Source organism: Hippoglossus stenolepis, chromosome 6 (genome assembly GCF_022539355.2).
Source record: "Hippoglossus stenolepis isolate QCI-W04-F060 chromosome 6, HSTE1.2, whole genome shotgun sequence".
Taxonomy (NCBI): domain Eukaryota; kingdom Metazoa; phylum Chordata; class Actinopteri; order Pleuronectiformes; family Pleuronectidae; genus Hippoglossus; species Hippoglossus stenolepis.
In genome coordinates, this window is record NC_061488.1 from 14,905,950 (window position 1) to 14,921,829 (window position 15,880).

Sequence of the window (15,880 nt, forward strand, 5' to 3'; positions counted from 1 at the left end):
TTGGTCCATTACAACCAGCTTATTTTGGTTTATGTCGATGAATGAAAGCGATGCATTTACTCTGTTAGAATACTAATACAACCAGCGAGACAAAACACACGTCGGCGAGCACAGCAACCTGGAAGTTTCACTGTCAAAGATGTGCGAGCGAGAACCAGCAGTGTTTTGATGCCGCACGTGAGCTTTACATTAAATCCTCGGCTGCAGCGGAGGAAAGCGGAGGACATATTTAACTTCTCCATGCGTGTGTCCGTCACGTTACACAGTTACAAAGCTGGGTAAGCGTTCAAACAGGAAGAGAGCGGCGCTGTCACACCGACACCGACGACGACTGGTGGTGAGTTAAGCTGCTGGTTTTCATTCGTCTGTCACGGCAGGGCTAACGTGAGCTAAGCTAGTTAGCCCATACATAGAGTAAAACAAGGAAACTGTGAATTAAATGTTAGTTTATTTAATGGTTGAATAGAGGAATGCTACACACACAAACGCCGCTTTCAAAAGTAGAAAACAGTGATATACTTTATACACGATTGAGCGGTGTTCGTTTGATTCTGCAGTCGGAGCTAACCGAAGCAGCAGACGGTTCCGCTTCTAGCCAATCATGTCGCTTCTAATCCAAACCCCGCCTCTCGCTGTAGCGCAAATGTATTTATCGAACGCACTTCCGGACTCTGGCCAGACAACAAAAAAAAAGAGGGGCGCTTAAGGTCGACCGCGTCGCGTCACGTAATAAACAAATATCAGTTGATAACGGTCGACATTTGCGCCCGTGGAGCCTCCTGTGTTTAACATGTGAACCTCTGCCCCCCCCCACCCCCCACAGTTTCTTATTTGAACATCATGAGCAGCGATGCCTCTCTCTCATCCAGTAGCTCCGGCTCCACCTTAACAAACCGATGTCAGCGTTCATGCAGTTTTTTTGCATTGACGTCAACCGTATACAGCCATACAGCACAAAACAGAGGCTTCCTTCATATGTCGTATGCCTGAGTCAGAATATGGACAGATAGTCAGACACTGGGGCCGCTTTCGAAACCAATCTGACTGCGACAGCCGCATATTTATCTGCCATCACCTGGAGGAAGACACTTGAATCCAAGGATCATCTCAACGCAGCCACCGGTAAAGGATCACATCCATTCTCGGTGCTGCAGCTGCTGATAGCTGCTGTTATTCAAAATAGATGGAGTGGGGGTTGGGGGGGGGTTCTTCAGATCCCAGAAGGAGGCTGATGTATGAAGAGAAACATCCCTCCACACTGACAAGAGATTACAGTGCATCCGACAAGATTGTTGCATGTGCATGTTTGCCACTGAGGCTTTGTGTGGATGTCAGCCAAGGTTTTTGAGCCAGAGAGGGGAGAGGAGATTTTAAGAGCCTGGGATGATCAGGACCAGTGCTTCTCTCTGTTAGTTTTATCTGTGGTAATCGAGTTGTCACGCCGGCCCCCAACCTCCCTGTACCAGTGTCTCAGTTTTCAGCATTGTCTCATGTTATTACCTCTGGCATGAGAGCAGGTTGTTCCCCCCATAGATGGTTGGTGTGGCTTGTGGTCTATTGTGTTTTGGAAAATGGGAGCCAAAGCTAGACGCCAGACAGCTGTTGTGACATTTGAGACGATGGTCCTCTGCGGGACAGGTGTTTAGTTGAAAGAGTGGATCTGAACAGATGACGACATTATTATGATGCACTGATCCTCAGACATTTGTCTGCTGGACTGGAGAGGTATGTGAAACTTAAACACAATCACTAATTTGTGGTTGTGTCTCAGACTTTGAACTGATCAATATTCCAATATTTGACTCATGAGGTTGTAGAGGCTGCTTTTTTTCTCTGCTTTGTTTCTCTATATTGAGTTACTGTAGCATACATTGTTCTTTGTATTAACAAACATGTTTAGTGAATTGAATTGCTCAAATAAGGATATTCTGATAAATTATCTATTTGTAAGCTCTTCGTCAGTGGAGCTGGGGGTACCTTGCTTGAATTTATTTAGGTATGTGGTATTTATTTCATTTGGGTTTACCTCAGAGCATCCTAAATATTCCTCTGACTGCAACTTCTGAGATGCTGCGTGACGATGGTTATGCAACGTTCTGAAGTGGGTTCTCCATCCGAGAGCAAAGCAGCTGAGTGTACAAAGAAAAAAAAGCAAACTCAGGCTGCATCCTCCTCTCCTCCTACCCTGCCTAACAGAGGCTGCAGCTGGGATGAGGAGGTGGTGGGAGTTGGCTGCTGATTCTCATGGAATTAAACTTGTTAGTCAGAGGTCGTTGCAATAATAAACCAAGACAGTCCAATGGATGAGAAGCCTGCGTTGATTTGAGTTTAAGTAAAATTCCTGTTTGACACTCTCTCTGTTGTCATAATTATATTTAATCAGTTTTGACACTGAATCTCAAATAATGAGGCCAGCCAACACTTTGTAATGGTACTGATATTTCCACCATGGTGGTAGGCGTCATGTCTTAGCTGTCAAGATGGATGCTATAACAATAACTGTAGGTACAATGATTGCTCAGGACATCTGTCATAACACCTGCATCCCTACAGATAGACTAAGCTCTTATGACTTTTCTGATGATGGAAGACATTTTTGTAGGAAGGTGATGTTGGCATTAACTGACATTAAAATGGTTTTCTCGGGGTTTCAGTTGGCCAGAGTGTGGCCCAGGCCTGCGACCGCCACATCAGGCACCATGATGGAGGGGGGCATGCAGTTGCTCAACCGCGATGGGCACAGCATCTCGCACAACTCTAAGCGCCACTACCACGACTCCTTCGTGTCCATGAACAGGATGCGACAGCGTGGCCTGCTGTGTGACATTGTGCTCCATGTCTCCAACAAAGAAATCAAGGCTCACAAAGTGGTGCTGGCATCCTGCAGCCCCTACTTCCATGCTATGTTTACCAGTAAGTTAAGTGGATCTTGTCCAGCTTGTCTATATATTCCTCTACACATCGCCTGTCTCCACTTCACTTTTTGCTCTCATCTCTGAATGCCCATGAAGCCCATCATGTTCATGCCTCCGACATCAAACTGCACATACAATTGCATTGTTGCTCATAGTTTGATGACAGCACAATTTGTGTTTGCTGAGTGCACCTCATCCTCCCAGCATCACCGTTTCCTTCCCCTTCATCCTGTCTGTGGCACAGGTGGTCTAATGAGGTGTGTGTTTGTCTCAGATTTCCTCCCGATTCCAGACCTTTGTTAGGGAACAATGAGTCTCCAGGGCTGCCTCTCATCTGACCCACTCACTAACTGTCCCATTTTCACAGAGACCGCTGATCTTTTACTATCAGCTAAACGGCAATGGCAGCTCTCCTGTAGATACTGTGTTTGTGATTTCTTCAAACTACCAGGAGATGGAACATGAAACCTTCTGACCCACTGTTAAGCACGAACACGCACATAGGAGAAGATGGTATACATTTAGTCATGCAGTTAAAACAACTGATTAAATGGACATCAACAAATGAACTGTGCTGATATTTGGCAGCTGCCCGGTATACATTAGGAGCTGCTGTGTGTCAGTATGATTGAACAGGGAGGCAATTATATCAGTCAATTTTTACGGCATATAACTCTAGGAGAATTGTAACCACTGTCATTGTGTGAGATGCAGATGAGATGTCAGAGAGTCGACAGACCCACGTGACCCTTCATGACATCGACTCTCAGGCTTTGGAGCAGTTAGTCCAGTATGCCTACACAGCTGAGATTGTGGTCGGGGAAGGAAATGTGCAGGTAAGGCTGATGATTTCAGATTTATAGAACAAATTGTTGAATCCGACTTTTGCTTTGACCCCCCCTATCTACCATAAGGTGCAATCAGACTCATGATGTATTTCCACCTGTAATTGCCAGACGTTGCTCCCAGCAGCAAGCCTGCTGCAGCTCAACGGGGTGCGGGACGCCTGCTGTAAATTCCTCCTCAGCCAGCTGGACCCCTCTAACTGCCTGGGCATCCGAGGCTTTGCTGACACACACTCCTGCAGCGACCTGCTCAAGTCAGCACACAAGTATGTCCTGCAGCACTTTGTGGAGGTGTCCAAGACAGAAGAGTTCATGCTGCTGCCACTGAAACAGGTAAGCATTATACTTTTTTTGTCTCCTGCGGTGTCTTCTACAAGATAGTACTTTATAGAAAACATAGGTGGTAAAGCTGTCTAATGGAAATTGCTTTTTGTGTTTGTTATACCTCTTTCACACAAAAATTAGCAGAGTCATTGGACCTGGGAGTGAATGAAGATTGTTTCCATTCTCATTGCAGACAAAAGCCAGATGTTTATGGTGAACGTGGTAGACAAAACATTCTGGTTACGGCCTCGTCTGAGTTTATTTTGTGACAAACGGAACGAAAAGCAAACATGGAGTAATACTGAGAATACTGATCATTTTTTCAACTCCCCACAGACTCGCCTGAGAGAAATGCCCATCAGCATGCTGTGTATTTAACACTCATTAGAAAACATCAGCTAGCTGCATCAATCACTGTTACTTGTTGCTGCCATGGACTATTTTATCAGGCACAGGGGTGAAAATTCAATCTCAAAGGTGTTGGTACAGAAAACAGTTAGTAAACTACTGCAGTTCTGTTAACTTATTTACATAATATGTAATTATAACCCATGTGGGTTCTTCAACCATTTTTCATGTCTGTGACACATTCTCCAGATAAAGACGTTGCATGTCAAGTGAAAGGTTTCAGTTATGTAACCCCATGCAGGCTAACAGAACATCTGGTGAAACAGGCTGCTTCATAGCTTTCCTGTTATTTTGTTCAGCAGCAACTGATCGACCCTCTCACAGTAAATCACCAATAGTTCATATGTGTAGCTAAATAGCTAAAAGCATGCAGCAAATATGAATGATATTCTTAGTTCCCTCATAATTAACATTAGTGAAGTGGGAATTCATGTATTGAGTGAAGCACAGTGATGGACTGAGTGTGTTCATTTGAAAAAGCATAACACATTCATTCCACAATGCCATTTTCTATGGCTAACAGTTAGCTAAGTTGAACACTAAAGTGATACGACATCCCAACATGATCTCACCGTGAATATTGTATTGTCAGCCAACCTAATAGATTGTGTCGAAAGACATCATCCACACTTTGTTTTTTCTCTTTTTGGAAGGGATTTATAACCTCGAGTCACTGCTGCATGCTACTTTTACATCACTCTAGAAAGTTAACATGCAATCACAAAGTTTTAATTGGCCAGTAAGCCCAGTTGATGTTTATCATTATAGATTTGTTATACCCAGGAAAATTGTGGGCAAAAAATTACAGAACCATGACAACACTACAGATATCCCTCGTGTTATACAACTAATTTCATGACAAGTATATCTCGGTCAAGTTGGATTTAGAGCGTAATATTCTGTCATGATTGGCACAACGGTTAGTGTTGATACTGTAAGTTGGAAAGTGTAGTTTCAAATTCTTTCAAAGACATTTATTAAAGTCTCGAAGCCTCTCCTTTTCCACCCTGAACACGATTTTCTATCCAAACGTAAAGGTTCCCTTAACCGAGTATAAGCCCTGCTGATCCAGCTGCGGGGGTACATCTATTTAATACGCTGCGGTTGTCATGGAGACAAGCTGAGCCAAGTCCCAGCCACTGTTGCCCATGTCAGAGTGTCCTCTGTGGCAACTCATGGGGGACTTGGTGGTGTGAAGTAGGTCTGTTGCTTTGTTCTTGTGCCAGTATGTAGGTCTATTCACACACCAGGCTGAGTGTATTTTGTTTAGCTGCGATGTTGGATGAAACCAACTAAAGTCCTTTAAACAGATTGTCCCTCATCTCAGAGAGATAATATGTACTTCTATTGAAAAAAAACATTCACCATTTAAAAAGTGCAGGGTCGTGTCCCCCGTAAACCCTCATAAATAACTCCCCTGATCTGGCAAATGAAGCCAAATTATCTCTTATTCCTGAGCTTGGCTCAGCAGCAACACAGCTGTGGTTCCTCTCCTGGATGTGGTAATTAGGTAAAACAAGTGACATTATCACAGCGTCTGTGCTGTTAATAGAAGTGAAAGTGTTGCTTACCTCTCTGAGGTTTAAGTAAGGGTTTCTTTCCCCCCCCCCCACTAACTTAGTGTTTTTTTAAAATTTAGTTAAGGTTTTAGGGGGGGATTCAGGTTAGATTTAGTCAAGCTAGTTCGGTAAGAGCCATCAAGTGGAGCAGCAGTGGCCAAACGGTTGCTTACTGGATTCCCAAAACTATCAGAATAAACTGCTGAAGTGGCGTTGAGCAAGGCACAGAAAATCAGCTACTCACTAGAGTGGCCCAGCCGCCAGTAGGTCAGACAGCGGCTGATTGTTAGTGAGTGTGTAGTGAGCCAGAGAATTCCTAAAATAAGAAAGCATTGTTTTCCGAGAAACTCCCCCGGTTAAATAAAGGTTAAAGAAACAAAAAGGCACAGGCTGCTAAAACCCAAAACCAACACACAGGACGGGGACCTGCTAGATTCACAAGTCTGGTGATAAGGGATTCATGTTCATTTTTACAGGAGGTAAACCGGCCTATGATTTCAAGTATGAGTATCAGAACACTGCCCCACATTTTCAAATATACCTTTAACCTGTCAGTTATGTGAAAATTCCTGAGTGGTCATGAATAGGATGTTGTTCTCAAAGTCTTTTTTTACTTTTTACTATTTTTTTTATTTTTTATGCTTTTGATTTTATTGGCCTCAAAATAGCATACACAATCTAAAAGCCCATTATATTAAAGAGACACTAGAATGGCACTCAGTAGAGAGAATGACTCTGTCAAGACCCAACAGTCCCCTTAAATTCAATCAAGCTGCACCAAATTTCACATGCTTATAGATATCAGATCCATGAATTATTCTCTGGAAAAATTGTGAACCTGTTGAAAAAGCTCTATCAAACAATGTTTCTATGAATTAAAGTAGCGGTGAGAAGACAACAAACAGCTGCCAGCATCACTTCCCCGTTATCTTGTCACCTATCTAAGAAGAAATCCCCACAGCACTGAAAAGACTGCTCCCACAGGGTAAAACACAGAGCTTCACCCGCTCTGTCTGTGGCTTTCAAAGCCTCAAGACTGGATCTGCAATGTGCGTGTGTGGGCGCAGTCCATTAAAGTTAAGAAGCATAAAGCCAGATTAAAAAGAGACCATTTTCTTTTATTCGTCTCCACTCTTCTGTTTTACTATTTCTTTTTGCTTTGCCCCCCCCCCCATTCTGTCTGCAGTCGTTCTGTGACTGTGATAAATCTACAGCAGATCCGCGTTTATATCCGGGCTGCTCTGAGCTCATGGAGTTGTGAAATATGCTCCATATTTCTTTCATTGTTCTGTGAAGGATGTGGAAAAGCATGACAGGATATTCACTAGTTTACTTTGGTGATGATTTCCAGATGTTGCATTACACGTGTGACATTTTGAAGAAAACAATGGATGAATGAATTGTTATTGCTGTGTGCATAGGTGTCTCATGCATCAAACCCTTTTCATTCATGCTGTCTTCCTTTTCTTTACATCTCTACATATACACACACTTTTATGCATGCAGTCGCAAAAGGGACTGCAGGGTGGGGCAGCAGCAGTAGCAGCAGTAGCAGTATTTCTCTGTGTGACTGTGGATTATTGGAGGCTGTTAGGCTATAAACTGTTGCCCTGATCTGCCCAGGGAAGACGACAGCAGCAGCAGCAGCAGCTGGCTGCTCTGGCCCCACCCAGGCCTGCTAGCTTTGGGTTGATCTGGGAATTGTGCCAACAAGCCTCTCGGACTGCAGCACCGTAGTCGTGCCACAGAAACACACATACACATAATACTAACTTAAAATATATCACAGCACCACTACACACATACAGACCTTACAGTGGCACACAAGCATTAATGCTGGAATGGTCAAAGTTAAAATGGTGCCTAAAATGATTTGTTTAGCTTTATCTTTCATTGATTCATTCAATTAGATTGGTGCCATTTTAAAACAATGCAGACAAGGCATAGCGCCACCAATCAGTCAGGATAAAGAGTATCAGGTCAGGGGAGGGAGAAGAGAAGAGGAAGGAACAGAGGCAACAGCTCAGCAGACAAATTCAGGTACAACATACCGAAACTAACAGTCTGGGGCCAACGCAATTTTCTTCCTGTGTTGAAACAGATCTTTCACTGTCCTTTTTTTCATAAGCAAATGCTGCTGTAAGGCTTTTTGGATGGTTACAGTTAACTTCATGGCACTGTAGATTTACATCTGATGAAATCATTTATGTAAATATTATATAAAATCAGCTTTGTCCTCCCTCATCCAGGTCCTGGACTTGATCTCCAGTGATAATCTCAATGTGCCATCTGAGGAGGAAGTGTACCGGTCCGTGTTGAGCTGGGTGAAACATGATATAGATGGACGCAGGCAACATGTGCCATGGGTAAGACTGGTTCCATCTCACCAGACATGATGTCTCAACTCTGAACTTTTTTAGTTTGACAATAATGTACTTAACACCCCCTTTCCCCATCTTAATCTGAATTGACCTCCCACCATTCTCTGTCCCTGTCAGCTGATGAAGTGTGTAAGGCTGCCACTGTTGAAGCGAGACTTTCTAATGAGCAATGTTGACACGGAGCTGCTGGTGCGTCATCATTCTGAGTGCAAGGACCTGCTGATTGAGGCCCTGAAGTACCACCTGATGCCTGAGCAGAGGGGCGTCCTCAGCAACAGCCGAACACGCTTGCGTCGCTGTGAGGGCGCCAGCCCCGTGCTCTTTGCTGTTGGTCAGTGTGGTACCTACCAGGGTACACTTTGGCGACACATCCCATGTCACTCAGAAACTATAAAAATATGAGTATTTATGTAGCTGGGAGATAAAAATGGTGAAATAATTATATCCGATCTTGTCTGGTAGTTTTGCAGTATTGTATCATGTAGTCGTGTATCTTAGACATTATACTATGTGTTTCAAAAAGAAAAGTGAAAAATCTGATTCACCACGAGATTTGAATGAAACAAGCACTGAATGCCACTTCCTGCTTTGTGATCATATCTAGATGAGTTTTTCTACTCAGAGATAATATCATTTGTCTTTTTTAGTTTAGTTGTTTGAGAAAAGAAAGTCAGTTTAATGTAGTTATGTTTTACATGCTGAAGCCTTGCATAATCCCAAATTCCCTAACAACTAAATCATAGCAATTCGAGTACAGTTCCTTATTTTGTTTTGAGCCTAAAACTGTTAATTTGCAATTACAACATAGTTGTTTGTGCAGTTTATGAGAATATTATCATCCATTAATTCTACGCCAGGAGTCTTTGTCGGTCTCAGCCAAAATAACCTGACAACCTAACATCAACGATCCCTCTGAAATGATGCCACACTTTCGCCACAACCGCTAAACTGCTTGATGTTAAAATGTTGTTTTGTTGCTGTGTGTCCCAGGCGGTGGCAGCTTGTTTGCCATCCATGGAGACTGTGAGGCTTACGACACCAGGACCGACCGCTGGCACATGGTGGCGTCCATGTCCACTCGGCGGGCACGGGTGGGCGTGGCAGCTATTGGCAACAGACTCTATGCTGTTGGAGGGTGAGTGATGCCAACCATGATGTTGATTTCTACCAACCCACCATCTCATCACTCAAACAAACATAAGGTTGTGTTATGAACTAAACCTGACTTTTGTAAAGAGGATTGGAAGGTGGTATATTCGGATGTTTTGACTATTAAAAACAATCCTGAGTGATAGATATGCAAAGGTTAAACAGCTGCGTCCTTCGGATAAGCTGTTGAAATGTTTTCCTCTTTTAAAAATAGCTTTTAAAGTCGACTGTTGTTCTGTTGCCATGCGTTGCATATTTATGAAAAGATGATTCGAGGCAACATTTGCTACGTTAATCATCAAAAAGCCTTTTCTGATTAATTTACATCCAAATCTCCTCAGGTATGATGGCACCTCAGACCTTGCAACTGTGGAGTCTTACGACCCCATCACCAACTCCTGGCAGCCTGAGGTTTCCATGGGAACACGACGGAGCTGTTTGGGTGTAGCTGTACTACACGGCCTGCTGTACGCTGCAGGAGGTTATGATGGGGCTTCCTGTCTCAACAGGTACACACAGACAATGATAGTATGGAGCTGTGATTTAGTGCAGTGTTTTAGCTTTTTTGTGTGTTTTCGAGACCAGATCTTAAAGACAGTTCATTTATATAGTGAAGCTTTGCAGTGTCATTATATTGAATTGAAAGTGTTTTTCTCTTCTCTCAGTGCTGAGCGCTATGACGCTCTGACTAGTACATGGACCTCAATTGCTGCCATGAGCACCCGCAGAAGATATGTCCGAGTCGCAACTCTGGGTAGGAAATTGCCAGAAAACACATTAATGTGAACATACTGTTCAACTTTATGTGTACATTACTGTCTACATTTTAATATCTGAAATCAAGGGGGAGTTGCACCTTCGGTATTATAATCCTAATATTTACATTCTGAGTGTTTACTCCCTTTTCCCCTCCAGATAGCAGCTTGTACGCAGTAGGAGGTTATGACAGCTCCTCACATCTTGCAACAGTGGAGAAATATGACCCGCAGGTAAGTTGTATGCTGTTAAATTTATCATCAGAGTAAGATGTCTGTTGCCAGGTGTGGAATGTGAATGCAGAAGAAAACACATGGCATTATGGAGGAATGTATGAGCATGTGACCAATCCACTGTCTTGATCTGATGAACAGAGCAACACATGGACAGCCATAGCCAACATGCTGAGTCGGCGCAGCAGTGCCGGGGTGGCCGTGCTGGACGGCATGCTGTATGTCGCGGGAGGGAATGACGGCACCAGCTGCCTGAACTCGGTGGAGCGGTTCAACCCCAAGACCAACACCTGGGAGGGAGTGGCCCCCATGAACATACGCAGGTTAGTCTGGAAACAACTCACTTTGATATGAACAGAACTGTCAGGTCCAAGTGCAGTTAGAAAGAAGTATGTCTTCACAGCAGTTTAAAGTACGATAAGGAAAGAATTGGAATGAAGTCTACCCACTTTGAACAATGCACCAAAACATTTTCAACTGCTACAACTCAAGAGTAAAACTGCACAAGAAATCCAAGCATCATTCAGAGATAAATGTTTGGAGGACTGGTTCCATTGTTTTAGAGATGAGAGCCACCAGAGCTGGTGAGAAAGCACCTTGCAGCCTAATCTGTTCCTTTTTGTTATATTACAAAGGCAGAGCTACTAAGTGTAAACACTGCAAAAAATGAGCAGGCCCCATTCCAGTCTGTACCAAAGGCACCTTGTGTTAAAGTTACACAATTACATTACTCATTTCAAGTGTCTGCTTCATTTCTATTAGTGGAAATATGTTTTTTGCATTTGTTTATCTGACCTGTACATTTGAGCGCGTCAGCAAAAAGATGTGAGGACAGATGACATATGACAAAGGAGCTGGGGTGGATCCAGGAAATGTGATTGAGTGATACACACCTAAGCCAACTGAGCCATCAGGACAACCGGGTTCTATGATTCCAATTCCAAATCACCAATCTTGCCTTAACACTGCAGTCTTTTCTGAGTTTCTCATAAGAAAACACCTACTGTGATTATTTTGCCCTGTGGAAAATCTTTGTGATTCAAGGGATGGGACCCCCGATCATTCTTTATTTTTCTACAACAGTAGTTTCTTTTTTCCTCATTGTTAGAAGATGAAACTTGTCTCGCAGGTGATTGTCAAAGCAAGTTTGTCCATTAATGCAGGCTTGCATGCACACTCTGATACAGCATCGACATCAGAGAGGGAGACGAAGCAGTCTGTGATGTTAGGACAAATTCAGATATTCCCTGCCCCCACACACACACACACACACACACACACACACACACACACAGCCTCTTTTTTTTAACACTATATTGCCATGAAGAAAACACTTTGCTTATTTATACTGAACCAAACAAACCCAGTATGCTGCCGACCAAGAGTGCGATTTCTGATGCTGTGCTGTCGATCCGTAACTAGAGGTGTGATGTGTAACACAACAGCGTTTACACGTGTCCCGCCACACCAACTCTCCCCTTAACCCAGACGTTCACCCACCTCTGTGTCTATGACCCGCCCTGTGCCTTTTTATACAGAATGGCGAGACGTAATAAAGGTGCAACATTCCTGCCATGAACAGGCTGGGTTAAAGGGGCTAATGTCTGTGATGTTTCCAGGCTTCTGCAGTATCCTGTTGACTGTGCAGCCCCATAAATAACTCATGTGTTAATCACCAGTGTGGCTTTGGGTGCTTTTCTTATCCAGGTGCTGAGAGGCTCCATTTACACAGACCAAACATCACACTGTGTTCACCGCTCACCTGTCGCTCTCAAAACACATTTGGCACCAGCTGATGTAAAAATATTTACAGATTATCTGGGTCAAACAATCTTGATACTGTAAATCTTGATAATCCCTTGGACACGGAAAAACAACAAATCATTGTTGATGACAGATAAAGAAAATGTTCAGTTTTAGTGTTTCTCCCAACTTCCAATGATCCTCTGATATAATTAATAATTAAGTTAAATTATAATTGGTACTTCCTTTTGGCCTCAAACTGTATGACAGGATGATATGTCATTGTTCCATGATGATATGACTCATACATCTAATTTTAGAATATTTCTGTCACAATCTCTTTTGCAGTGGAATTGCACATTATGAAAGTAATGCAAAGCAGACACTGCATTCAGTGTCAATCACAAATGTCTACTCGCACTCTGTAATAAATCTATCCATCCATTATCTATATCACTAGTCCTTTGAGGGTCACAGCAGGAGGAGGAGCCAATTCCAGGTGATATTAGGCGAGAGGCGTGGTACACCCTAGGTCGCCAGTGTATAGCAGAACCAACACATTCACACAATTTAGAGTCTCCAATTTACCTAACCTTAATCTGCATTTCTTTGGACTGTGATGAATGAAGAATTATCAAAATGAAATGGAAAACATTGAGATTATTTTTCACTTCAGATAGGACCAACTGAAATGGCTTTTTAATCATTTGCAGTAAGGCTGTAGAATACATACAGAATTTATATATTTGTAAAACCAGATTTAATTTTCTGTTTCCAGGAGCACCCATGACCTGGTGTCTATGGACGGCTGGTTATACGCAGTGGGAGGCAACGATGGCAGTTCCAGTCTCAACTCCATTGAGAAGTACAACCCGCGCAGCAACAAGTGGGTCGCGGCCTCCTGCATGTTCACACGGCGCAGTAGCGTGGGCGTGGCCGTGCTGGAGCTGCTGAACTTCCCACCGCCCTCCTCACCCACCCTCTCGGTTTCCTCCACAAGTCTTTGACACGGGGTCACCACTTGGCTGAGCTCAGCCTCTGCTGCTACAGCCCAGGCTGGCTCTGGGAAGAGGCGCAACTGCTCGGTTTGAGATGGTGAGGAGGAGCGGAGGATGGGAGTGGACAGGTAAATGGATGGGAGGGCGAAAAGAAAAAGGGGAAATGCCTGGTTCGGTTAATACAGTACCATCAATAATTAGTGGCACTCTTGGTAAAGATTAGCTGACCATGTCGTTAAAACGTGCAACATAAACCAGGAATTCTAAATCAGAATCTCTGAAAATGGTTAAACCACTCTGGCTAATTTTTACCAAGTGCCAGTAATTCTGGAATGGACTCTGGATGCCTGAATGTCCATGGTACAGCTCCACCATAAAGATACCAGCTCCCTCTCTCTTCAAGATATTCCTGGATCAAGATGTGTGAACTTTGACCGCTCTTTCCTCAAGCTCCTGGTTTTTCCCCCACCACTCATTGACCCACTCATCATGAAACGTGGTGGGCACTTCTGTCATGTGTGACGTAAATGTTATGGGTTTGATGTTGCCGTCTTCTGCAAGATCTTTATTTAGATGATTTTGTAAAATGTATAAAAAAGAGAAACAGAATGATTTTACTTTTGGAATGTAACGTTCGATTGGTGAAACCATGCATGTTTACGTAATGGCATCGACTCCCTACGGGAGGATAAAATGTTGTAGTGCTGCCATGCCACACTAGGTGGCAGTCACAGGCAATGCTCTTAAACCCTTCCCACACTGCAAGAGAGCATGGAAACCAGCGTGCAGAGCAGCTCGACCCTCAGTTCTGCAAATGAGTTTGGATCCTTTTTTCATCCAAAAACAGAACAACTATATTGAAGTGTATTTATTCATAAAATGTATAAATGATAATATATTCAGTTTTTAAAGATGCTTATAGAAGGACACAGATCAGACCTATGCCTATTTAAGAGTGTTATTAATATATTAATTTATGTGCGTGATGTGCAAACCATCAATGGCAATGACGAAGAGAATGTCAGTGTGAGAGGAGTTTGTTGGGTTTCTCCTGCGAGGACTGAGAGTTGCATTTTGATATGCAGGATTTCATTTGCATTTCTTAATGTTTCTTCACTGCCACAAGCATGATCTCACACCGCAACACATGTTTACTACATTTGTGCAAAAAGCTTCATTTGCCTGCACACCTATTGACCAGTCAGTGAAAAGACTATGTTTTATTTAATCCTGCGTCTCTATTGCATTTCAAAAGACACAGAGTGATTTAATCACTGCACATGTGACAGCTTAAAATGCCTAACACAGTGAGTACTACTGTAGTTTATCTTCAGTATACCAACACTTGACCAGAAAGAGTCACGTGGTCGACACTTGGTGCTGTCATATTTCCCTCTACACTCCATCAAGTGTAGTGTCTTGTTTTATTACCTCATTTTCGAAATAGATCCAAGTTGAACTACAAACAACTGTATAATTAGCAACAACTACACTGGCTATAGAACCAGTGGTTCTACCAGTGATTTCCAATAATCACCACGGAACTTGCATTTTCTAACATAAATGGATCACATTATGAGTCTTGTCTCAGTTAAGAGTCAATACCTGGGTTCAGTTCAGTTCATGTGTAGCGCAGTGATATTTTCATTCCAGACTTCTAGGAAGTTGCCTTTTTGTTTCTCCTTATTTTGAAGGATTTTGTTGATCTGGATCTGTTTACTTTTGACATCTATGCGTTAGAGTGGACCCAGTAGAATCGGGGCTGTGATGGTCTTATGGAGATGCCGTTATTCTGTAAAGTCACCGTGAGACACACTTAAAGACAAAAGGTGCACAAAACCACACAAGACTTTGGCCTCCATTCTGCTGATTCAACTGTAAATTAAAAAAAAGATAGCTAAAGTTATGGATGTGCAATTTCAATGTATCTGTTACTTTTTTAGTTTGTGTTTAATGTGGTGATACTTGTTTATTTATGTTTGTTATTTATGAGGAACTTTAAAATATTGAATTTTGCACTATTATGAAATGGAGCAATACTACACACTAAAAAAGGAAATAAAGTTGTTTTCAGATGTGATAACTTGATGACTTTGAATACACACACACACACGCACCCATACACTGATCAGTACAACATTTGAAAGTATATCCTTTAAATTAAATGCATCTCCAAGTACTGCAAGCGTCTCACTCTGCTCACTACATGTCACTTTGGATAAGAGACCCAGTTAAATGCCCAATGAAAACACATAAAAACACACACGCACACTGAAAGCCGTGTCGGTAACAGTGTTTGTTGCTAGGCTCACTAAACACTGTTGCTTGGTACCTTCCCAACATACTCCTCTTTCACAGTGATCCAAGCAGACAGCTGAACACTCTCACTTTACCCTTCTTGACCTCAGTTACATGGCATTCACACCTGTGGCGGCCGCTGCATGCACTCGAACCTATGAACTCCCACTCTCAATACAAACAGGACTAATACAGTAAACACAGCAAAATACTACAGCTTTGAATGATGGGAAATGTGCTACGACTGCACACAGCTGGTTTAACAGGACAT

At 42.9% G+C, this 15,880-nt stretch overlaps 1 protein-coding gene across 6 annotated transcripts; it reads left to right on the forward strand.

Moving 5' to 3' along the window:
* The first annotated feature begins 36 nt into the window (after positions 1-36).
* On the forward strand, positions 37-15,391 carry klhl17 (kelch-like family member 17). Of its 6 annotated transcripts, none has more exons than XM_035159602.2 (12): positions 37-337; positions 2,655-2,913; positions 3,624-3,751; positions 3,872-4,093; positions 8,301-8,417; positions 8,550-8,763; positions 9,423-9,567; positions 9,923-10,090; positions 10,247-10,335; positions 10,497-10,570; positions 10,712-10,893; positions 13,092-15,391. In XM_035159602.2, the coding sequence occupies exons 2-12, from the start codon at positions 2,700-2,702 to the stop codon at positions 13,318-13,320; spliced, it is 1,782 nt and encodes a 593-aa protein (XP_035015493.1). In that variant the 5' UTR covers positions 37-337; positions 2,655-2,699; the 3' UTR covers positions 13,321-15,391. The 6 variants fall into 6 exon arrangements, with proteins under 6 accessions (XP_035015493.1, XP_047196073.1, XP_035015496.1 ...); XM_035159605.2 differs by having other exon boundaries at positions 200-337; positions 3,630-3,751; XM_035159601.2 differs by lacking the exon at positions 37-337 and adding an exon at positions 880-1,122.
* The last annotated feature ends 489 nt before the right edge of the window (positions 15,392-15,880 follow it).